General features: G+C 41.6%; 1 protein-coding gene across 4 annotated transcripts in view; it reads left to right on the top strand.

The window, feature by feature from the left end:
- tenm1 (teneurin transmembrane protein 1) overlaps nt 1–26251 on the top strand; it is a 770685-nt gene that overhangs the window by 627812 nt on the left and 116622 nt on the right. For 3 of the 4 annotated variants that reach the window (XM_078211359.1, XM_078211358.1, XM_078211355.1), the window contains 6 exons: nt 780–899; nt 3769–4030; nt 8652–8919; nt 11372–11515; nt 21469–21718; nt 23302–23322. In XM_078211359.1, coding sequence (XP_078067485.1) covers nt 780–899; nt 3769–4030; nt 8652–8919; nt 11372–11515; nt 21469–21718; nt 23302–23322 — 1065 coding nt within the window. The remainder of the gene's footprint in view (nt 1–779; nt 900–3768; nt 4031–8651; nt 8920–11371; nt 11516–21468; nt 21719–23301; nt 23323–26251) is intronic. The other variant, XM_078211357.1, reaches the window with a different exon arrangement.

Genomic DNA, 26251 nt, shown 5'->3' with positions numbered 1-26251 from the left:
TCATAGTTTAAATCTTGTTTAAATCCTATTTTCTTTCTCTTCAGCTCTGGCAAAGGGTCATCCTGACTCGAAATGTTGGCTCTATTCTCTCTCCACAGTTGCCGCCAGACCTGCTGAGTTTTTCCAGCAATTTGTATTTTTGTACCTGAACTGGGATTGCTTGGTGCTGACACTGGGTGCTGGAAACCGAAATCGGCCCATTCTTCAACATAAATTCCTCGCCTTGAGGAGCACAGCATTTTGCACAATAGTCTCATAGTTCTTTAGATACCTGAATACCTTGAGGCCGCTTTTACAGGTGGCGGCATCGATTTTGAGCCTGCAGTAATTTAGGCAGTAGTTATTTTGTGGAGAATTATAAATGTACGATCATCAGATATCACTATTTCTAGTCCAACACATGTTTAGAATTGTTACAAAGAAACCCCTTGAATCTCTACCCTCAGTGTGATTATTTACGAACAACATTCTCAAGCCATTAGCAAGGAGCTCCTGGCACGATAACAGAATTAAATGCGGTTAATCTAATTCCATCTAGACTGCTTGAGATAAATAAGATAAATGTCATGCAAAGATTAATCTGACTAGGGTATTACCTTTAAAACAAATCATTCTTTATTTATCTTTTGTTCAGTCTTACTTAAATGTAATCCAGACATGACCAACCAGTATTAAAGTTGACGTGAAGCCCTGTCGTTTTTCTTACATCAGGAATATAGAATAAACTTAATGGCAGTTATTGACCAGTTATTGTGTTTATATGCGTCCTCTCATTTCAGCCGGGTTTGTGTCATTCGAGGCCAGGTGACGGCAGTGGATGAGACGCCGCTGGTCGGAGTGAACATCAGCTTTTTGCACCATCTGGATTATGGATACACCATCAGTCGTCAGGATGGCAGGTGCTGCAGACAGCTTTGCTCGATTTCCTCAGATCCTCTTGCCAGCAAATGCATCCCGAGTTAAATTTGCTTGTTAGTTGAAGGCAGGATGCTCATCAGTGAGACATGAGAAACAATGCCGAGATAGGAGTCTTATTATTTATTAATGGGGAAGAGCGATTGTCAATTTTTAAGAGGGAAACTGGGACAATTGATAATGCAATAGACACAAACAGGAAAAAAATGCCGTAAAAATTAATAGCTCCTGCAAAGTCTGTGGAGGGAGAAATTGAGTTAACTTTTCAGGTCACCTATTTGTCACCTTTCTGATGTCTTGTTTTTATTTTGGATTTCCTGCATCCACAGTATTTTGCTGCTGCATAGCTAGTGTAATGATTGGTCCTGTGGCAAATGAAATGATTGATTCCTGGTGGCTTTCTTACCTTGTAATCATAATCCTTCCTAATAACAGGAAAATAGATGAAAATCTTTAATAATATATTAGTTAATTATCTCACTTTAATCTATAGTGTCTTCTTGCTGATGGATTTCAAACATTTTAATATTAACCCATCTAGTTTAGTTAATGGGATTATCATGTGACAAATTGGATCGAATTGGGGCAAGAAGAAATGACGTTATATCTAATATTCTAAAACTAAAGTTTCAAAAACAGGCTTCCCATATCTAAATTTGGAAAATATGACAATTCCTCATGTACTGAGGCCAGGATTTTCCAGCCCCGTAGTGGCAGGACCTGCCATGGAAGATTTGGCAGCACAACTAAAAGTTCATTGGCTTTCGGCGGGACTGGATGATTCCAGGGTGGGTGGGGCCAGAAAATCCACCTCTGAGTTCCAATGTCACTCCCACTTACTTCATTCCTTGGATTTTGAATAGTCATTCCTTTTTTTATTAATGTCATGTTCGACTGAAGAGCATGACTAAATGTCTGCTGTGATACCTTAAGAAAAGAAGGGTCAAAATCTTTCCCTGCCTCCATGTTCAATACCTGTAATCTTTCACTACCTCCATGTTTGATACCTGTAATGGCCTGTAATGGGAGCCACGATCAGGCCATGGGAGGCAGCTGGAGGAGCAGCACTACTCGGGTCCCGGGCTGGCCAGTAAAGTGCAGGCCGACAGTTCGGGGCCACTGTGCATTCGCAGAGTTCCGGAACTGTCAGACTCTGGCATGAATAGGCCCCACTCCACCGAGTTTTTAATGATATTCGCGATTGTGACCTCTGCATTACACAGAGGTGTGGCAGATTCAAGTCTGAACTCCCACTGAAAACCAATCATGACTTACACCAGTTTTCCCGGGAATTCAGCACTTAGAACTTTTTTGGGAGAATTACCCCCATGGATTCCCATGGGCGGCACGGTAGCACAGTGGTGCTATAGTGTCTGCATCACAGCTCCAGGGACCTGGGTTCGATTCCCGGCTTGGGTCACTGCCTGTGTGGAGTTTGCACATTCTCCTCGTGTCTGCGTGGGTTTCCTCCGGGTGTTCTGGTTTCCTCCCACAGTCCAAAGATGTGCGGGTTAGGTTGATTGGCCATGCTAAAATTGCCCCTTAGTGTCCTGAGATGCGTAGGTTAGAGGGATTAGTGGGTAAATTTATAGGATATGGGAGTAGGGCCTGGGTGGGATTGTGGTCGGTGCAGGCTCGATAGGCCGAATGGCCTGTTTCTGCACTGTAGGGTTTCTATGATTCTATGATTCTACAATAGAAAGGCGCTGCACTAGGAGTGCCTGAGAAAACTAAAGGAGGATGAAGCTGCTTGTCTGCCCCCATAGCTATCCCAATCTGCTTAGTTATGTTAACACTTTAGGTTTCCAATCTCAGTCAGGCTGTTAGAGGGAAGTACATTGAATCATAGAATCCCTACAGGAGGCCATTTGGCCCATCGAGCTTGCACCGACAACAATCCCACCCAGGCCCTATCCTCGTAACCCCACATATTTACCCTCTAGTCCCCCTGACACTCAGGGGCAGTTTAGCATGGCCAATCAACCAAACCTGTATATCTTTGGAGTGTGGGAGGAATCCAGAACATCCAGAGGAAATCCACGGAGACACGGGAAGAATATGCAAGCCACATAGGCAGTGACCCGAGGCCAGAATTGAATCCAGGTCTCTGTCGCTGTGAGACAGCAGTGTTCACCACTGTGTCACCATGCCACCCATCCCTGTGAAGAGAGGGTTAAATCCAATTGTCAGTCTGCCGATACTTGGCACTTAATGCAATAGCAGAATTGCAATGTAATAAAGCTTTCACCAAATTGAAGTAGTTGAGTTGAATACTGATAAGCCTTGGAATAAATTTATCATATGATTAAAGCAACTCCTCAAAGCAAGAAGTATACTTTTGAACTTCTGGCAAATAATTATCCCCTTAATGAATCTTAAAATGATTTTCATTCCCTTCTTTTCATTTGAACACTATTTGCTCTAATGAGTTCCTTAAAGAATCCAAAACTCAGTGTAAATTGTAAAGCTTCTTCCTGCCAATTTTATTTGTTCATAAAAGTTACATCGTTCTCATCGTGAAGCAGGAGGCGAGGAGAGCAAAATGTTTCAGTCAAATTACTGCTAAAATGCAAAATTGAGCACATTTTCCAGATATTTCTATATGAATATTATAAGGTAATTGCAAAGGAAATCTAAAACCGATGTGGAATAATGTTTCAGAGGGAGCAAATAGTACAATCAAAGACAAACTCCTTATTTGTTCAAAGCTGGTTTAGACTTCAGTAGTCACTTAAAGTGAAATTTATGACAACTGTATTGCTTAGATCATATTCATATGAAAGTCTGATCCAATTTTACATTTGATTTCTTTTTAACATACTTACTTGGAATACTTTTTCTCTTTATTACCAGCTTTGATCTTGTAGCAATTGGAGGAATCTCTGTCACTCTTGTCTTCGAGCGCGCTCCCTTCATTACTGAAAACCGCACTCTCTGGTTACCATGGAATAGATTTGTTGTTGTGGATAAAGTCATCATGAAGGGAGTAGGTTCTAAAGCTCCCTTCTGTGATATCGGTAGCTTTGCTACTCTGAATCCAATTGTCCTTCCTTCGCCCCTGACTATGTTTACCGGATCTTGTCCAGAGAGAGGACCAACCATCCCAGAAATACAAGTAGGAACAACTGTTTTCAGAATCTTGATTTGTTAAAATAATACATTATTGAATATTTGTGGAGGCAGTATTTCAACATTGCAACCTTCATTTGTTTAGAGTGGTAAAGAAGCGTAAGGAAGAATCGAGAAAAATGTATTAGTAAAATGTTAGTGCTATTGCTCAGTTTTTCCATTGCTGCAGTGTTACCAAATACCTTCTGACAGGTAATGCACATTGCATTTTCCGGTTGCATAGTAACGTAGAATTTCGATCCATGAAACCGTATGCCAGATCTCACATCAAAGCAAGATAGTCCTTACCTCAGTGGTATATGTTGAATTCATGTTAACAGACAGACTGCATCCAGCAAGCAGAATCACTATTTATTTGAAAGATATGTCTACTTGAATTCAGGAACAAAAGAGCCAGCTACCTAGGCAAACAAATAATGATCCAGCTCCAGAATGGGAACAAAAGAGCCAGCTACCTAGGCAAACAAATAATGATCCAGCTCCAGAATGGGAACAAAAGAGCCAGCTACCTAGGCAAATAAATAATGATCCAGCTCCAGAATGGGTTAGCCAGCTATTTCTGAAGAAAATGTATGTACCCTGAAAACCAAATCCCAGAGTGTTTTCCTATTGATATCCTGATCTCTCGCTGCAATTGCTTTCCTGGGAGTGCAAAGAAAAAAATAAAGAACTCAGAACTCCAGAGCACTACACAACCAATGAAATACTGTTCAAGTGGAGCATGTAGCAGCCAAATTGCACACAGCAAAATCCCACTGTTAGATGGGCACAGGGAATCATCAATAGATCTCCCATGGGCTTCATGGAGTACGAGCTTCCTGACTGAACGAGCGGAGGCTCACCCAATGAGAAGCGGTCAGCGGGGGTTTTTAACCTGCGGCTCAACCCAGAGCAGTGTTGTAGGTTCTGAGGTGTAGACTGTCCCACTATAAATCGCAGGCGCAGGCCTTCTCTTTGGTACACAACAAAGGGTCTTTGGTGACGGGAAACTGGCATTTGGCTGAATTATTACAGCCACCATGAAAGGTTACCTGATCTAGTTTAATGATGATGGTTGAGGGATAAATGTGAGTCAGGACATTAAGCAAACTCCAGCAGTACCAGCGGTGTATATGAGTGCCTCAAGGGCATGGGTTTGGATCCACAATATAGTCAGTTATAATGTCAGAGTGAGAAAGAAAAAAAAAATTTATATAATGGTTGCCACATGCAATGTACATGTCCACGCAGCAATCCAAAAGTCCTGATGCAGATTGAGTGTTGACCCCTTTGAGTTACCATGCAAGCGCAACTGTGCAAAAGAATTAAATGGCCTGTGCACTTAAACAAATCAGCTGCATGCTGCAAACCAAAATTAGAGTGTACATTTAACACATGTACAACTTTCTTTTTAGAGACAAAGCGAATGAGAAGTGTTTATTTATATGGGGCTTTAATACACTTCGCAGAAATTAGCCAAGGCACTCCAGACATCATTACCATAAAGTGTAGATATTATAGTTACATGGGTCACCATTGCAAACACTAAGGTCTCATAAGAATAAATGAGATGACAGAGGAATATTAATGGATAACAATGGGAAGCAGCAGCACTCTGAACTACTGCAGCACATCAAAGAGAATAATGGATGGTAATATCTTGGCAGTCTGGCTCCCTCCACATAAAAGTTCTCTTCCATGTAAGTATTGTTCACCAGACGTGAAACAACTGTGTAATGGGATAGAAATGCAACAGGGCACTGAGAACTGACTATACACCATCATTAAAATGCAGAAGGTGGCGTAATCTGTCCTCAAAGGAGTGGACAGAGAAAAACAGCTGCGGACATTTTATGGTAAAGATTCTATGGAAGGGATTCAATGGAATACCATTCATTCAGTGATGCATTTCACCACCTGAAAATTTCCACAGTCATCTGTAGACCTCATATTACTAAAATAGCTTGAAGGTCCCTTTTGTTGTTTTAGTGATTTGCTTTGGACACTGTGGGGGGAAAGAAGTGGTGGGTTTCCATATATATCAAAACGTGGTAGGTGTTAAGAAGTAAACTATTCTGATACTTGTGTTCCACTGCTCTGTGCTTTCTTTTGTTCCTTGCTTCTTGTTCAGGTTCCGGTTATACCTGAAGTTTTGTTGCTTGCCCCATTCGTTGGAAGTCTCAACATTTCTAATTTTTGACTGTCTTTCAAGCGTTCAAGCATTTTTGACTTACTACTTGGTGTGACCCCATTGAACATCTTGTTCTGAGAGATTACATATTGGATACAACATTATAAGACATTTAGGACCACAGCTCTTGAGTCAATTTCTGAATTTCTGCTTCAGTGCTCAGTTTGCTTGCTCTATGTCCTTTATCTAAATTGATTCCATTTTGTCTTTCTTTGGTCATTTCAAAAAAGGGTTATATGAATCTTAGGTAATGGAATATAGGTACCTACAACAGACCAGGAGTTGATCAAAATTGTCCAGCATCTCTTTGAGAGTTTCTGATCCAGATTCTTATCACGATAGTCATGCTGAGGTAATCAGGAAGCAGCTTAGGACCAGTAAGGGTTGTCTTCAGTGCATTTTTTTCTTGTTCCTCAATAATATTTACTTCTAGATCATAGAACAGTTGTATTTTCAGTGGCCTTTACAGTAACAATGTTGTTATTCCTGATCTTAATTCCTGTGAGAAATAAGCATAGAAGTACATTTATTGTATGTTTTAGAACATAAGGTCTCACAGATTATGAGTTTTGTGTAGTTTTGGGTAGTTAACAATAGCAAAATCCACTCACCATGAAATATAATAAACTATTATTTGCATGAGATTATAAAACAATGAACAGAAGGGACCTCAGCTGGCATGGTGGCACAGCGGTTAGCACTGCTGCCTCACAGTGCCAAGGACCCGGATACAATTCTGGCCTTGAGTGACTGTCTGTGGAGTTTGCCCCCATGTCTGTGTGGGTTTCCTCTGGGTGCTCCAGTTTCCTCCCACAGTCCAAAGATGTGCGCGTTAGGCTGAGTGGCCATGCTAAAGTACCCCTTAGTGTCAGGGGGACTTTCAGGATAAATATGTAGTCTTACAGGGATAGGACTTGGGTGGGATTGTTGACAGTGCAGGATCAGTGGGCCAAATGGCCTCCTTCTGCACTGTAGGAATTCTATGATTCTAAACTCAGTATTCTTAGCATTTTACCATGAAAGGGAAAGACAACTGTGATTTCTACTGATGATGATGCTAATAACAATTATCTATACAGAACAAATGGAATTTCATGGTCGAAATGTCATCTTTTGAACATGTACAGATCAATTTATGAGTGCTCCCATTAATCACCAGCATTATGACTGATGGCACAGCTTGACTTATTAGTAGAGTCTGTAAAGGAAAGTCTATCACTGGGTTTGGGACTTACCCCACTCGGCAATAGGTAACCCTGCAGACAAATGTTGTCATTTGCAGGGTGGTCATACCTGCACTAACAGTGACAAACATCTCATTATTTAGTGCTGGTACTTTTGTCAGTGGTTTACATCCATCAAAGTTAATGGACAGAAAATTATGTAGAACAAGTCAAGCTCCACAGTGCCAATAGGCACTCCCATCATTTTAAGCCCTGCATTACAAGCACACATTTATGATATCCACCCCATAAATATTTTCAATTCTCTTGCAAACTAAATGGAATTGTGCCCACAACGCCTGATAAATCACATTATCCTTCGTAAAGCAGGAAAATAAGCTGATGTACTTAGCATGAACTCATTTGTGTGCACCATCTAGAGTTTGGCAAAACCCTGGACTTAATTCAGATAGCCACACATCCTCAGCTTTACAGAAAAAAAATCCAAAATGTAATTGTTGGAATTGTTTTATTGAGAGGCTGCCCACTAAGCTGCTTTGCGCAGATGGCAGGGTAAAGGTGAAGGTGGAGTTTTCATTCATGTGAGTAACCTGATCCGAAACTAAAAATAGGAACTAAGCTTCTGCACTTCTAAATCTAATAGAGCAGCATGTGTTCTTTGAAATTTCATGCTTAAAATGGAAAGGCATAGGTAGTGGAGAGTGAAACATTTTTAGGCATGCAGTGTCTTCCAGAGTAACGTTGCTTCCACATCGATGTGTTTCAATGATAACTGCATGAGCATTTGCTCCTGGCACGAGTGTGGTGTATTTCACACCAGCCATACTGTTGCCTGGCTGAGTGAAATTACCAGATTGCCACTAATTTACGGGCACCTTTGCACTGGGTCCATGTCCATTTTGGAACGGAATTGAGATTACTGAAACCAAATTTACAAAGGACAATTGCAGCCAATAGATGGGAGATTTTCAGCCCATTCGTTTGGGCTGTATTTACACCCAAATTCCCAAACCCTATATTGCAGAAAATGAATAACCACAAAAACAATTTGCGCTCTGTTCATTGTTATATCGTTATTTCCACTCCATCTGACGAAGGAGCAGTGCTCCGAAAGCTTATGGTATTTGCTACCAAATAAACCTGTTGGACTTTAACCTGGTGTTGTGAGACTTCTTACATCGTTATATCAGCAGTCCTACTGTCTCATGATACAAAACTATTTCAAATTCAAAGGTATGAACATTCTTTGGCAGGTCGTTCAGGAGGAGATTGCTATCCCAGCCAGCTTTGTGAAGCTCAGTTACCTCAGCAGCCGTGCTCCTGGGTATAAATCATTACTGAGGATTATCATGACTCATGCCTTTATTCCAACTGGACTAATCAAGGTTCATCTCACGATTGCTATTGAGGGGCGGCTCTTTCAGAAGTGGTTTCCTGCCAGACCTGACCTGGCTTACACTTTCACATGGAACAAAACAGATGTTTACGGCCAGAAGGTTTCTGGTCTCACTGAAGTAGAAGGTATGTTATGTAGTTTAATGTTTCTCAATGTATTGTTGTGATTTGTGCAAACACCAAAAACAAGGTTATTATTTGAAATTATTTTCTACCTGATAAAATAGTCTTTGGAAATTGCTGCGTTAACCTTGCTTTTGTTATGTGATTCAGCACTTGCTCAAAAGTCAAAAGTGATAAGTTGCTGTTGATTAGATAGATGGATTGAATATTTAAATCGGGCTGAGCATCTTCGCAACCATGTTTTTTTTTCGTATTGCTCAGCAGGGCTTTGTGTGTGCTAAAATAACGTGAAGAATATATTTTGGACTTCGGTTTTTATTTCATGCAATATTTAGTCCCTGCCATTAATTTATTTTTATGATCCAATTTGCACAATAAAGGCAAGTTTCAAAGCAAATATGTCCCAATTTCTAAGAGCAGCCAATTGCTGTTTGGCGAGATCATTAGCTTCTATTTCAGAATTGCCTTTAAAATATGCTTCAACACGAGCAGTCACTATTTTGAATCTTGTGAGAGGGTGGAATGAACAGGGATACTTCATGTCATTCTTTCCTTCTTTAATAAAGTTGTAATTTCACATTTGGGACTTAGCTAACCATGCTATTCTCCAATATTTTCATCTACATGTCACTGTGAAACCAATGCTGCTACCCAGGTAATCCTTTGCCTCCAATGCATGTCTACTAAAAATAATCAAGATGTGGCATCGGAATTATTAACCCATTATCCAACTTTTTTCGAATCTATTTTGAGTCAGAGGTGTTCAATCAAAACTAACGCAATGTTTGCACTCCTGCTGATCATGATTGGGATAATAGTTGGAATATTATGATTGACTTAAAAAGCAGGGGGGATTACTCAAACATCCCCATTCCTGCCTCTGTCATTCAATGATCCCTGCTGGAACTGTGCGTGCATTGGGTGAGAATGATATGGGCTCACCTGTCATTCGCTCGATTGTCAAATAACCGGCTGGTCTTCACTTCTTTGGTTCACTGGATAAGCTACTGAAGAGAGCAATCAATGGTTGTGGAGCAATATCTAAGCAGAATTGATGGCATTTGAAAAAACATTTCTTAAAGTAAAACACAGTCCATCAATCCACTTCAGAGACTATGGGCCCTATTTTACCATTTTGATTCCAAGGGCGGAATTTTACCGGCAAGTTTGCCTGAGGTTCATATGATACCGCCCGAGGCCAGTGGGGAATTCTGTTCTCTGAGCCTCGCCCACCCCAGGAATCGGGGCAGGCGTGCCGGTAAAATTCCGGCCTAAGTACTGGGCGGACTTGAAACTGGGAGCGTTTCAGATCCGAATTTTAGACCTGTTCTGAGGCGCCTCCATACGCACTCTGCCTGCAAAAATATCAGTGATTGCGAATCGTGCTGCAGAAGCGTGTGGGCGGAGCTTAACGCACCCGAAATCCTGCAGCTCTGACTGGTGCCACCAACTGCGCATGCGCAAAAATAAATGATAGAATGCTGCTCCCCTGCCACATCACTCCCGGATAATGCCTCCCCCTGGCCCCCACAGACATTGCCCCACCCCCACAACATTACTGACCCCCTTATCCCCCCCAACGATCTCAGGCAGAGTGGCAGTGGACCCCCCTTCCCTCCCCATCAATCTCAGGCAGAGGGGCAACAGACCCATCACCCCCACCCACCCCCCTCCCCCCACCGATCTCAAGCAGAGACCCGTTATACGTTAGGCATCTACCTCCTCACCAACTGGAGCGCCCGGATATGACTTTTATGGAGTATGTCTGTTTCGTGCCGATTTTGGATGGGCGAATGTGGTGGTAAAGGGGGAAGTGCTGGTAAAGTTGGGCGTGCAGCCCATTAAGTCAATCTAAATGCATGCAAATGCATTGAAATAGCAGTCGCGCCCGTTTCGGGCATGATCCCGATCGCAGCCATTTTTGGGACTTGATAAAGGGGGATCCGCCGCGCAGGTGGGTGTGGAGTGCCTCATACTTGACTTTACCAAGTTTTCGCGCCCGAAAACGGGCGCAACATGATGGTAAAGTTGGGCCCTATATGTGCTCAAGACTGTGATTTGTATATTATATAAGCGTATCAGCACAATTGTCCATCTCCCAGGATTTGATGAATTTATTAAAAACCTTTCACCTCACTCTCAAGTTTTCGCAGGCATACTTCAGATATTTTTACCCACCAATCATGCCACAAAATATATGATGCCATCATTTACTGCGTTAAACACGTCAAATAATACAGCAAAAACCTTGCAAACCTTATATTTATTTGATATAGTTTTAATAAAAAGTGAAATTAAATGAAATTGCATAGGTGCAAGAGTTTGAATGAACGATTCTCACCTCTAGAAATATAGACATAATCCAACCATGAGTGAGTCTGAAAATGCCAGTGTTTGAATCAATAACCCTGCAGCATGAAGAGATATAAAATGTTCCTTTTTAATCGTTTCTCAGTTTCAGTGGGATATGAATATGAACCTTGTCCTGATTTGATACTGTGGGAGAAAAGGACAGCAATTCTCCAGGGGTTTGAAAAGGATGCTTCCAATTTAGGTGGCTGGTCTTTGGATAAACATCACATTCTGAACATACAAAGTGGTGAGTGTCTCCAGTCTAATACAGGTGCTAGATTCAAATCAGACATTAGTTAATCGGAATGTCTTTTGTCAACTTTTCAATATCATTAAAAGCAATTGTAAATGCTGATCTCCCTCCCTAAGGTCTGGCTCCAAAGCAATCGTAACAACAAAATGGTGATCCTCCTTCCCTATGAGCAGTGGGTTTGAGCAACTTCAAACCAAGTTCCTAATAGACTTGGATCAAAAGCATAAAACCTAACTCTTCATTTGATACCAAATACCAGTCCCATTCAAAGACACCAGAGGATAACTGGTGTAGGAAATAATTTTGGCACTTTCTTCTGGGTTGGTTCTGAAAAAGCATGTTGTTACTTGGTGGAGGAAGTTTTACTCTGCATTTAATAAGATTGCACCTGACCTTGGCATGCTTGGTGTTCACGTTGAGGCCAAATGGATGCCATTGCTCTAAAAAAGGAGCCAAAGTTTCTTATACATTGGGCAGGAAGCATGTACTCATGAAAAGCTGGAAGTGTAACTCCAGCTATAGGTGAAAAAAGATTTCAGAGAGCAATACATGAAATGGGACATTAGGCCCTTGGTTATGTAAGTAAGAGATCTAATGTTTATTGGAGACTCTGTGTTCAGATCTAGGTTGCCCTGAAGGCAGCTAGCCCAAAGAGCATAATGGGCTGTAAGGCGCTTTGGGCTGCCCTGAGGTTGTGAAAGGCACTATATAAGTACATGTCTTTCTCTGTTGCTGCTTCTTTTATCTCCCCTTGAAAGGAAATTCAAGCAGTATTACTAAAAATGCTTGTTCCCATTTTTTAACAGTACAGATATTGACCCAGCTTGTCAAAGCCATTACTCAACCTTAAATCAACTATATTCTTTCAACATTTATTCCATGTACCAATATCCTTGGGGAGAAAAAGCTTTCTCCAATATCTAACCATACTGGACATTTATGAATTTTGTATTTTTTTCCTTTAATCTTACATTTATTTTCCGCATTAAATGGCTTACTTACTTCAGTCTTATGTTTATCCTTCATTATTTTAAGATTCTTTTTCTAATATGAAATTATCCAGGTTCTAGCCTTCCCAACTGTACAATTGCCTTAATACCAAGGTACTTCCTTATTAGAAGACTAGATCAGTTTTAAGGCAATTACCGGCGGGATTTTCCCATCCCACTGCAGTAAATGGAAATTTGGCTGGGTGCCAAATTCTCCGACCCCCACTGCAGCAGGAGCATGATGTGAACAGCCGGTAAGACCGTACCCTTAGAATGGCATCTTCTAATCAGATGTAGTTAACACAGTTTTGTAAATGAAAGTCATCCTTGATTAAATTACATTAAATTAAATTAAATTAAAGGGACAACACAGTGGCACAATGGTTAACACTGCTGCCTCACAGCGCCAGGGACCCAGATTCGATTATCGGCTTGGGGGGTCATTATCTGTGAAGAGTCTGCACATTCTCCCTGGGTTTCCTCCGGGTGCTCCGGTTTCCTCCCACAGTCCAAAAGATATGCTGGTTAGGTGCACTGAACATGCTAAATTCTCCCTCAGTGTATATGAATAGGCGTCGGAGTGTGGCAACTAGGGGATTTTCACAGTAACTTCATCGCAATGTGATTGTGAAGCCTACTTGTGACACTAATAAATAGACTTTATAAACTTCAAAACTAAATTAAATTATTGCTTTAAGGAGACTCTAGGCTCAAATTTTCACCATGACGGAGTGGCTTTCTGTTGAAGCGAAAATGGTGAATATGGCCGAAAATTATAAGTTTCACTCCCAATTTCACAGGGACGGAAATGGGACAGGGTGTGTTTCATGCTTGCATGGTTTACAGAGACAGCTGACCATTTAAATCATCAACTGCCCCCACTGAAGTGGGATTTTGGTAAGCCAGAAGTATGAAAACCAAAGACCTGGTAAGAGCAGATCTGAAGTTTGTGGATTTGTTTGGATAGCCGATCCATTTTTCTAAATGGGAAAATGCTTTGGAAATCAGAAACATAAAGGGACTTCGGAGTCCTTGTTCAAGATTCTCTTAAGGTTAACGTGCAGGTTCAGTCAGCAGTTAGGAAGGCAAATGTAATGTTAGCATTCATGTCGAGAGGGCTAGAATACAATGGCATTTGCTACCAAATAAACCTGTTGGACTTTAACCTGGTGTTGTTAAAACTCTTACTGTATTTACCCCAGTCCAACGCTGGCATCTCCACATCTAGAATACAAGAGCCGAGATGTACTTCTGAGGCTGTATAAGGCTCTAGTCAGACCCCATTTGAAGTATTGTGAGCAGTTTTGGGCCGCAGATCTAAGGAAGGATGTGCTGGCCTTGGGAAGGGTCCAGAGGAGCTTCACAAGAATGATCCCTGGAATGAAGAGCTTGTCACATGAGGAATGGTTGAGGACTCTGGGCCTGTACTTGTTGGAGTTTAGAAGGATGAGGGTAGATCTTATTGAAACTTACAGGATACTGGATAGAGTGGACGTGGGGAGGGTGTTTCCACTAGTAGGAAAAACTAGAACCAGAGGGCACAACCTCAGGCTAAAGGGACGATCCTTTAAAACAGAGATGAAGAGGAACTTCTTCAGCCAGAGAGTGGTGAATCTGTGGAACTCTTTGCCGCAAGAGGCTGTGGAGATCAGGTCATTGAGTGTCTTCAAGACAGAGATTGATAGATTCTTGATTAGTAAGGGGTTATGGGGAAAAGGCAGAGAATGGGGATGAGAAAAATATCAGCCATGATTGAATGGCGGAGCAGACTCGATGGGCCGAGTGGCCTAATTCTGCTCCTTTGTCTTATGATCTTATGGTCTTTGGAGAGGTAAGATATCCATTTGGATCTGGTCTGATCTTTGAAGTAGGTCAGTTACCCTTTGGAATTGTTAAAGTTGGACATAACTGTGCATAAGAAGTGCAGAAACTCATTACTGTCAATTTCATTGGAACAATCAACAAAGCCTACAGAATTAACCATAAAAACTATTAGAAACACCAGTCAAATGGACCTGTCAAAACTGTCAGTAGCACCTGTCAAAGAGATATATCAAAGGGAACTGGCAAGACTTTTAAATGTCGTGCCCTTTAAATTAAAAAAAGTCTGAATGTTTAAAAAATTGCTTGCAATTTCACTCTGTCTTCAATATAAACCTAATGTTTTCCATCTAATTGTTTCCATGACTGGTTTACTACTGCATGGCTGATTTCACTGCCATTCATTTTTATAGTGGGGTGCCTGCCACATCACAGTTTGATTGACAGCTATAAGTAGTTATAAACTCCTTGATATGGGATGATAAATTCTGATGCTTGTTGTTATAAGGGATTGTGCATTTGAACTAAATGTTTGTTCTCATAAGGCTTTATTTATTTGAAGGTATGTAAATGTAATAAACGGGTTTTTATGAATGAGAGTGTATTTTCAAATAGTGAAGTCTGCAATAGACACTTAGAACTCTATTTTATAGAACCTTTTTCTATCTCAGCTCTGGATAGAACCTAAGGTCTGTCCATAATGGCTGCTGGGTTAGTTGGGATAGGAGGTGCAGGGGCATAGGGTGGTGGGTGAGTGGCATGGGTTGGCATGAGCTGAGACTAAGTTGGCACAGGGGTTATAAGGGGCCATTAGGAGTGGGTAGAGGAGCTTAGGTTAGCATGGAGGGTATAAGGGACCATGAGAAGTTGGTGGAGGGACATAGGTTGGCATGTAGATTATGAGGGGCCATAGGGGCTGGGTAGATAGGCACTGCTAGACATGGTAGGTATAAAGGGTTAAGGGGTGGGTGGGGAGTGGCAGTGGTATGTTTTTGGCATGGATGGGATTTGGGGGGATGCGTGGCCATTTTTAAAAGTCAGGTTTGTGTATTAAAAGGGGATGCAGTGGATGTGTAAGATTTTCAAAAAGGTATTTCCCAAGGTGCCTGTCATATATTAAGATTCTCCGATAGTTATCCACACAATGATTTGAAATTCTGAGTTCAGATATTTCTTTAAAGTGAATGTGTATTCTTGCAAATAAAAGTGATTAGATGCAAAGTGATTAATATACTAATTGGAAGCTGTTTCCTCCAGAAAATAATCAATAAACAATCCATTAGTACATCCAGGTAATCAGAAACAAAACACTTCACATTCATTTTATCAGAAAATTCCTGATCTCAGTGCGTGAGGAGAGAATGGTTAAAAAGTGAAACGGGCTTCATGAGCTGCCCAAGCAATCAAGCAGCAAAAGGCAAGCTGAGTAATAGAAATTAGACTTCAAAGAGATGAGATGCTGCTTTGACCTGTAAGACAGCATACTGAGGAATGCTTTGTTTAAATTAAATAACATGACCTATTGATGTGTGGTCGTCAGTTCATTATTTTTGCATCATTATGACAAGATTAATTTTACCAATTCAACTCCGGGAATCCGATCATCTGACTTACTTAAGGGTGCATAGACCAGTGAACATGAAATGGAATATGAAAAGGAAGTGTATGAATTTAAAATTGACTTAAGTTTGCAAACTCTGGTTGAATTATTCCCCAATCTCTAACCCCACTTCACCTAAAGATTACATCTTGGCCTTGACTTGCCAAGTACATTGACAGTAGATCAAGTAATAAATAAAATTGAAACTCATTCATGGCTTTCACAAAATATGGAACAGAGTAGTAAAATACAATTCAAAATATTGACCAAAGTCTTCGAATGCTCTTTAATAGAAATGTAGTTTGAATTATTTAGTTGCTGTAAATTTGCACCACCAATGTTAACCCCAACATGTATGAACAGTGTTGTCCTGTTGTGCTGAGAGTGATTGTTTTCAAGAACAACATCAATCTACACAGTGCAGTTTGATACAAACTGCAGTTATTGCAGCAATGTTACTAAATCACATTATTAAAATTCATTAAGCTGTCAAAACACTGTAGCCAGCTCGCAATATGGATAATAGCACTCATAAGGCATCTGTAGGTGCCATTCAGCAATCTTATTAAATAGAAATTAAAATTTGTTTATGTATCCAATACTGGCAAAGTGGGGGGGGGGGGGGGGTAGCTTTCCATTGAAGCTCAGCTTCAACTCACTGTTGTCTGGTTACACGCATGCTAAGCTAATGACTTCCAACCTGCTGTGCACTGCAAATTTTAGTCCTGGCCCACTTTATACAATGCTGCTAATCCCAAATATTCTGTCCTGCTGGTGGTTGGCTAAATCCATTCCCACCCTGCCTCGACTGGGACCAATTTGATTGTTCCATGGTGTTGACTGGCCCTGGCCTCAGTCTCTCCCAATACTTGGCTAGGATTACTCTTTCCATCTCCCAATATGGGCTGCTGATATTAAATGATGCACTCATGTACCTGTTTGAACTTTGCAGATATGTCAAATTTCGGGGAAAAACTATACGGTTAATATAGAATTGGATTCAATGTTCAGATTCAAGCACATTGCAAGTGATTATCTTACACTACACTAGCACACTACTTAATAATGTTTTGGTTGAAAATTGAAACAAATCTGGTTTCACAGTATAGTTTTCTAAGTTGTTAAGTATCACTTTCCCTCCAACAGAGAGGGACTTGTGCATACCTGTGAGAATGTGATTAATTTACTCAGGGGTCATGCAGTAGTGAAAGCCTGCAGCTGACAACTTGCAGAGTTTACCAGTAAAACTAATTAGCCTTTCTTCAGTTCATTCCCTCCAGCATTTTCAGTTTTGTAATCTATTTTAAAATTTCCATTATAATAAAATAAAGCATCAGGATGAAGAAACAGAACAGAAGAACAATTTTCCCTGACATTTTCTAATTAAACAAATGTCAGATTTTTCAGATCAATCCAGCACTGAAGAATAAATGAGACTGAATCTTTTCTGATGCTTTTTGCCAACTATATGTTATAACTGACATTAATCTTAAAATGTTATGCATAATATTTAGCACGTCTCATTTGGAATGATGGGTGCAGTAATGAAAATTAGAAGAAAAATCTTGCTATCAGTGTTATAAATTGCATAAAACTCATTGATGATAGGTAAATTCTGCTACAAATAGAGAAAGGAATGTTTTCCTGTTTTGTGTTGTAACTAATCCAAACATAACTCATTTCTGGCATTGAAATTAACAACCTATATTCTTCAATTTAATTACAAGAAATCTCATCCTTTTCAGATTGAAGGTCAATTAGTGGCCATTTAGCATCTTTGTACTCATTTTTAATAAATTCAAAAAATTTGAGTTTCGCAAATCATGTAAGCCCACGACTTAGATTCAGCTTCTGTAGTTATGTGAAAATTCTCCAGTACAACTTGCCTTAAATATTTTAAATATCTTTACACTGTAGCATATTGGGCCGAATTCTCCTCTTTTGTGGCTAAGTGCCCACACCACTGGGAAAACGAGAGTGTTCCCCGTTGGTGTTGGCAGCATCTGTCAGGTGGGATTCGCCTACCTGAAAAATGCCAATAAACTCATTTCGAGCAACCCACCGGCCAGCCCTGCTGTTCCGATTCTGGGCGGGTGTCCGGGCGGGAACACAATTGGGGTCAGCGGGGCAGGTTGGGTGAATCCCGAGAGCCCTCACACCTGTCGGGAATCATGATCTTTGGCTGACTCAGCATTCTCCAGGGCATCAGGATTCCCACTAGCTGTCTGAAAAGATCAGAGAATCGAGCCCATTATTCCAATTGGAAGTGTTCTTTATGACCTTCACGCCACATGCTACAGAAAAATATTAAACCATGCTGACAAATGAAAGAGGAATCTATCTGACAAAATTTGTATTGGCAATGTTTTTAGTGTAGTAAAGAGTTCAAAAACAATAGAACATAAGTTAAAAAACAGAAATTTGGAAGTAAGACAGGAAGGCAAATAAAAGGTCTGTATTTGAGTAAGACTTATGGAATAAACTATTGGGAACACAGTGTAGGAATAAGTCTAATTGACACATTTAGATGTGTTTATTGATCAAGACTTGGAGGGGTATAATGAGAAAGCAATTCTCTGGTTTCAGTCTGTAACAAGGGATTAGTTTGTTGGTTCCAATGGCCATTTCTGTTCCTAAAATTTTTAGACAATTTTTATGCAATTGATCCTTTGTGATTTCAACATTTTGCTGGTGTAATTTTATAGGTTTATTTTGTGGTTGATTATGTTTTTGCAATTTGGCCAAGAGGATGATATATTAGCCAGTGAAAAAAGAACGATAAGAAGAATAAGATTGCTCTGAACGGCATAGTGGTTAGCACTATTGCCTCATAGCTCCAGGGACCTGGGTTCGATTCCCGGCTTGGGTCACTGTCTGTGCGGAGTATGCACGTTCTCCCCATGTCTGCGTGGGTTTCCTCCGGGTGCTCTGGTTTCCTTCCACAGTCAGAAATACGTGGTGGTTAGGTGCATTGGCCGTGCTAAATTCTCCCTCGGTGTACCCGAACAGGCGATTGTGGCGATCTGGGGATTTTCACAGTGTCTTCATTACAGTGTTAATGTAAGCCTACTTGTGACAATAATTAATGAACTTTATAACTTTGGTAAATGGAGAATTGGAGTGGGCACTGGCATTAATTCTTCATGGACAATCTGGACAGCAAAAAGATTGACTCAGTTCCTCTTTCCTCTTCTGCTGCTCACCAGGCTGCCGCCCTTCAGCTGCTAGTGACAAGGGTTGACCTTTCATGATGATTTTGGTATGCAGTATGCAGTTCACCACCATGGGTTTTGGGACTCACTCAGCCAAGTTCTGTGAGGTTGCTCCAGAGCAGCACAGGTGGCAGAATCATTGTTTCGACATGCCTATATCTCTGTTCCATCAAAAGTTTTAAGTTTTTTAAGTTTAAGTTTTTAGGTTTATTTATTTATCAGAAGTAGGCTTATATTAACACTGCAATGAAGTTACTGTGAACACCCCCGAGTCACCACACTCCGGCGCCTGTTCGAGTACGTTGAGGGAGAGTTTAGTCTGACCATTGCACCTAACTAGCACATTTTTCGGACTGTGGGAGGAAACCAGAGCACCCAGAGGAAAGCCACACAGACATGGGGAGAACGTGCAGTCTCCGCACAGACAGTGACCCAAGCCGGGAATCAAACTCAGGTCCCTGGCCCTGTGAGGCTGCAGTGCTTGCCACCCCTTCTTGAGGCGGCATGGCTTTCATTGTCTGCATGCCATCATTAGGTTACAAAACCAGCATGATGAAATATGTCATCAGCACATAGTCCTTGTCACTCAGCAGCCATCCTTTGGTTTGCAGTGGTGTCCGAAATGCAGTTGACACAGTAGGATGCCACAGAATGAAGGCATTGCAACTGCTGCTAGGAGACTGGGCATTTGCCTGCATAATGTACTTGATATCATGACATATTTAGTCCAGCACATGACTATCTGCATACGATACCCACTAAGTGATGTATGTGTGCAGTCAACAGCTACCTAGGGAAGCCTGAAATCGTCACAAACGCTCATGCTCAGTCTGCCTGCTTGCCTCAGGCAAGAGAAAATGAAATGTAGTTAGCGAACCTTGACCTCCCTCAGTGACCTCATTATGCAACTGTGAAGTATTATTAATATTTCCAGCTCTCACCTGCAAGGAGCCAGTCACACGGGTTTACCGCCATGGGCAATGTGGTCTTTGCCCTGCTGAAGTTGTAGTTTCAGCTACAACAGCTAGTAGAGAGGTCATCCTTATGAGAGTGCAGACATCTTGTGCATGATACCTCACTGATGTTCAGCATTGTTCCCTAAATATCCTTGGCAGTGATGAATGCCTATTGAGAGTCCTTCTCCTCCCACTTCCAGCAGCTTTATCTGCTCTGTATGACCTCTACTCATTCTCCAGGTCATACTCTATTCCAAGGGAAAACTTTCAAGTGCATCATAACTGGTGGCAACTGATTCAGAAGTCTTAAGGCATGCAAAAAGCTCTTCAGCACCTAAACACACTGTTGTCTCTAAACTTTTGCAACTTGAAACAACTATACAGGCATGTAGAACTTGTAGAATCACAGCAACAGCTTGAAAAAATAACCAGCAACCAATCTGTAAACAGCTGATGATAACTTTAAATAGTGTTGGTGAGGGTCTTTTATGTTGCATTTAGTGTGTTCAGCTCTGAGATTAAGAGAGGGCACTAGCCAAAACATTGAGTTCCAAAATGGCAGCACTGGCATCAGAATCAGCATGCTGATTAACATCACCCTCTGTGTACTTCCTGCACCCAAGGCCTTCTCCAATAGGGAGTGAGGTACGATTCATGGCAGAGGTGTGAGCTCGCAGAGCAGATGCCATTTTGTTCCTCAAATAGCATCTCTTGTTCCCAAACAATGGAATGATGCTGTGTTCAATTTTGCACACTCAGAATCACAGAAACTTCAGCACAGAAGAAATCCAGTTTGCCCGTTGTGCCTGCACTAGCTCCATTCCTTCACTTTTATGAAATAAGTTACAGAATTGCTAGTGATCTTGAAAGTTCACCTTACAAAAAATGTTTGTCTTCTAAAGAGGGAAAGAAAGAAAATTAGTGAATAGGAATAAGAAAAAGAATTAAATAGGATATATTAAAATCTGAATGAGCTTTAAGTTAATTTGATTCCAATTGCTTTCAGTTTACCATTGCATTTTAACACAATGGGCAAAATCTTATCACCATTCACGCCCTTGGGATTTTCACTGCAGTGAACGGAGGTTTGGCTAGCCACCAAATACTCCAACCTTGCTGCAGCGGGAGGGTGATGTGAGGGTCAGATAAGGTCACGCCCAATATCACATTGCAACAGGCTCATCATGATATCCATTATTGTCTACAAGGTGAGAGGGGAGGTTTATGAGTTCATCACTTTCCTCATTTACCCTTGATTCAAATCTGTGGTCATCACTTACCTGAAGGAACAAGGTCATGCTCTAATCACAAACTGTCCAACCCATGTGTTGTCTCTCTTTACTATTTCCTCCTTTCACTTTGTATTCAGGAATACTGCACAAAGGAAATGGAGAAAACCAGTTCATATCCCAGCAGCCACTTGTCATTACAAGCATCATGGGAAATGGTCGTCAACGGAGCGTTGCTTGTCCAAACTGCAACAGCCTGGCACATGACAATAAACTCTATGCACCAGTTGCCGTGGCATGCGGCCCAGATGGCAGTGTCTACATTGGGGATTTTAATTTTGTACGCCGGATCTTTCCATCTGGAAATGCCATAAATATTTTAGAATTGAGGTATGATGTGCTTGATCTGATTTATATATTAACGTTTTTAGCCTAAAGTTCAACTATTGCAAGCCTGAAATTTTAAAGGGTTATTAGGATAGTGAATGTATAACTAAGTGCAAATTCTACATACTTTGAATCTCCCAATAGATTTCCTGAGGCTTTTTTTAGCCATGCATATTTGAGTGCTGGTGTTATTTCCAGTGCAGCAAATTTCTATGCAACCTGTTTGCATTGTGTGTTTTTTCTGTCTGTCACTGTCTGTGTGGAGTTTGCACATTCTCCTCGTGTCTGCGTGGGTTTCCTCCGGGTGCTCCGGTTTCCTCCCACAGTCCAAAGATGTGCGGGTTAGGTTGATTGGCCAGGTTAAAAAAATTGCCCCTTAGAGTCCTGGGATGCGTAGGTTAGAGGGATTAGTGGGTAAAATATGTGGGGGTAGGGCCTGGGTGGGATTGTGGTCGGTGCAGACTCGATGGGCCGAATGGCCTCCTTCTGCACTGTAGGGTTTCTATGATTTCTATGATTTCTATGATTCTCTTCTGAAGTCTGTGTCTGATGATAAGCTATGACTGTAGAAGCAGCGGGAGTACACTGGTGTTCTTCTGGCTTGCCAGTTTTCATAGCTGATCTGACGTAATGAGTGCCTTTTGGCTGTTAACGCTGCCGGGTGTCACAGTTATGCCCTCCGACATATTCACACAGTCAGAGTTAGTTTTTGAGCAAGCCAAACCATTGGGGAAGTGATGTGCAGACTGAGCCGAACGGACAGTTTCACCATAAAGGGAAAAATCAGGCAATCCGCAGGAAGCCAGGTTCCAGCAAGCCCTTTTCCTGGTTGGCAGATTCAGATCCAGTACCATGAATTGCGGAGGGTGGAGGGCGGGGGCGGCGGGGAGGGTAGGTGATGGATGCGGGGAAGAACCTGCAAGGCCTGGGCCTTCATGTGACTCCACTCTTGCTGCATCATGTTTGACTCTTAGGGCAGAATTTTCCCATCCCGTCCACCACAAGGATTCAAAGCAGGCGGGACAGAAAATCCGGCGGACCATGCAAAGGTCCGTTGACCTCGGGTGGGAATTTCTGGCGTTGGGGGCAAACGCGGCCGGAAAACCACATTTTTAATTGGCCTAAAATAAACATTCCATTGCTGCTACCTATGAAGGACAACTAGGACTGGGGATTCAATAAGGCCTTGCCAGCAATACACACACCCCAAGATTATTTTTAAAACCCTAGATTTTGCAGGAAAGGCTGCGGACAATTGCCATTCTCAGATGATGCTCTTTTCCTTGCTGAAGTTCTTCCACATAACAATTTATGGGGTAAAATTGAACTGTGTGTATCAGTGTCTGAATATTTAATGGAGCTCAGGTCTCTATTTTAACAGACATTTTAACTGGTTTATCATTAATTATTCAGAATATTCACTATAATAGTGAAGGATTTCATACTCAAATACAGCAACATGATTTCATCCAGTTTTTGTGCATATTTTTATTGAATTTTATTTTCTTTAAATGGATATAGCGAGTAGTTAAATTGTGTTCTTTTTATTCCTGATCTATTGCCTTTGCGATTCTCAACTTCTTCAGAAACCGAGACATGAGACACAGGTAAGTTGAATTTTTGAATGTTTTTGATTTGCAGTTGCCAAGTTAGAGTTGTCCCAACCCTCCTCCACCTCCAGCCCAAAGCCATTTCATATTCTGAAAATGATGTGCTCAAATGTATAATTTGAAATCATGCCTTGCAGTTTGTGGGAAAACTTTTATGTTTTATAGCAGGGCTGAAACTCCAGAACTGTGCACTTTCATCACAAAATCTGTTCTGGGAACCTTGCCCACCTCGGAATCGGTGCAGGTGAGGGCTCCACCTTGCGCAGATCATTCTATGTTCTGTATGACTGCAGCGATGTGCAAACCACAAACAAGTACCAGAAGCGTTGGCACTCCTGACATTTACTCTGGGCTGTGAAGGGAACCAATGGGTGGGGAGAGGAGAGGATTACTGGACAGGTTCCCCAGGCATCCTGCTGAAACTAACTGTGCTTTAAATCTTTCAATGGATTTCCTATCCAACCAGATGTGGGAAGGGCTTTCCCTTGTGCCAGATTGACAGGGAAAAGCACCCAGGGAACAGGTGCCAGGTAAGTAGGAAGTCACAATGGGGTGATAATATAGTCGGAGATCATGGGAGTGGGATGGAGAGAAGTCAGAGACCAGGGGAGTTGAGGAGTGCAGGAGAGTGAGGTAAATGGGAGATCACAGATGGTTTGAGAGGGCTGTCAGTTGACCCTGGGATGTGTAAAGAGGTTTATTTTCCAGGCCCGGAGAAAGCATTCCCTCAATCTCTTGGCCCACAAGGGGTGCTCTAAAATAACTTATGTCATAGATCTGGCACTTATCCATTCCAGCTACCTCAAGGGATTCCCAAGATCCGGGAGATCTGGTCTCCTGGGTTTTCTTTAATATCCTGTCAAAATAGAGGAGTTTACAACTTAACTTGCCTTCTGAGAATAAATTGGTTGCTGCCACAGATCTGCCTCCTTTAAGTGGATGGGTGGGGTCAGGTTTGAAATTTGAGAAGTTTTATCTTACATTCACCCTGTACCCACCTATCCTTGAGGATTAAAATTACCCTCAACATATCTGCAGCAAGGAAATCACCCGTACAACCCAATTCAAAAGCAATGACACTACTTTAATGATACATTTTTAAATTGTAATGTTTATTTATGCCATACCAAAGGTTCAAAGCTGTAATATCTCAGCTGGTTGACTTTTATAAGTCTATTAAACAATAACATGAACTATATGTGCCACAGAAATATTTAAAGATTCATATAAAAAACTGTGTTGCATATTAGTAATGTGACTAATATAATATTTACAGAATGCATACAAATGTTGTAAGAAGTGCACATTTAATCACTAGGGCAAGCTCTTGCTCACTGTGAGTTGTGTTTGAAATTGAACGCTCCACAGATTCCACAAGTGTGTATGTATAATGATGCAATTAAAAAAAGAAACTGAATTCAATTAATTCAGTTTGATTTTTGCTGATGGCATTGCCATTACAAATTGTGCACATCAGAATGTATGAGTACTTTACTACTGCTGCACATTGCTTTTACATCTGTTGGGACTCAATAGATATTCCAGTACAGCTAAATATTGACATCTACCTGGAAAATTGCTCATCTACATAAGAAGCTTAACAAATCCAGTCCAGCTAATTGCCACCCTGTTATCAGTCAAATGATGGAAGGCTGAATGTGCTATCAAACAGCACTGAGTTACTAATGCTCAGTTTGGGTTCAGACTTCATTGTGTTCCAGACATGGACGGAAGAGCTGAATTCCAGAGATGAAGTGAGAGTGACTGTCATTAACATCAAGGCAGAGTTTGACCAATTATGGCACCGTGGAGCCCAAGTAAAATTGAAGTCAATGAGGATCAGAGGGGAAACGTTTCCACTGGCTGGAGTCAAACTTAGCACAAAGGAAAGTGTTGGTGTTTGTTGGCGGCCAATCAACTCAGTTCCAAGACATCACTGCAAGAGTTCCTCAGGGTAGTGTCCTAAGCACAACCATTTTTGGTTGCTTCATCGGTGACCTTCATAAGGTCAGAAGTGGGCATGTTCTCTGATAATTGCACAATTTCAGTCCCATTTGCAAGTCAGGTTTGGGTAGTTAAGTTGCAAGTAACATATGAGCCACTCATGTGCCAGGCAGTGATTATTTCCAACAAAATAACCTTGGGCTGGTCTCATCCATCACCTGTCCAATTTGGCCACAGCTAAGTCAGTTGCTTGGCCACACCAGGCTGGGTTAGCTGACTTGTGTCTTCAAGGAGCTATTCGCGAACTCTGTTTTGAGGCATTAATATCTCAGGGAGGCCTGACTCCCGCAGGATGAAAGCATCAGGGCCGCCCTCTGTGCAGACATGTATGATGGTCCTTTAGTAGTTGCGACGAGCTAAACAGTGTTGCAGTGAGAGCTTTTGGATTTGATAAAGACACTAAGGCGATCCGTGGATGCCTTGATTATCACGTGTGCAATTGATGACTTACTGGACCTGTTGGAAGCCAACCAGAGTAACCAGGTCAAGTGTCCACTCACTGACACTGGCTTCATCAGTTGAGAAGTGCTCAGAATTCCCAGTCTTGACAAACTTAGCACCAGCCACCAGTGAGGTGCACTTGTGAGAAGCAGATTGCTACAGAGATCACTGGAAGGAGCCAGAAACTGTGAAATTGAAGACCGTAGTAACTTTGATGGTCACTGACAATGAGTGACCAGCTGGTCCACTTGGCAGGAGACATTCTTCCAGGAGGCTGCAAAGTCAGTGACCACCTGGTGCGAAACCCTAAGCCTCCTAAAGCCCTGCTGCTCCGTCATGACCAGGAAACTTATTCTCTCCCTTAAGGCCATTGTTGGAGTAGCACCTCCTGTGAGTTCCACGCTAATATCCTTTCACCTGCAGAACAGGAGGTGGTTTGAGGAGAAGCTTTCTGGTGGTTCTGCGCACCCCTACCCCTCCA

This window comes from Mustelus asterias, chromosome 4 (assembly GCF_964213995.1).
Source record: "Mustelus asterias chromosome 4, sMusAst1.hap1.1, whole genome shotgun sequence".
Lineage (NCBI taxonomy): Eukaryota > Metazoa > Chordata > Chondrichthyes > Carcharhiniformes > Triakidae > Mustelus > Mustelus asterias.
Note: the sequence above shows the minus strand (reverse complement) of the source record. Positions and strands in the feature narration are given on the sequence as shown.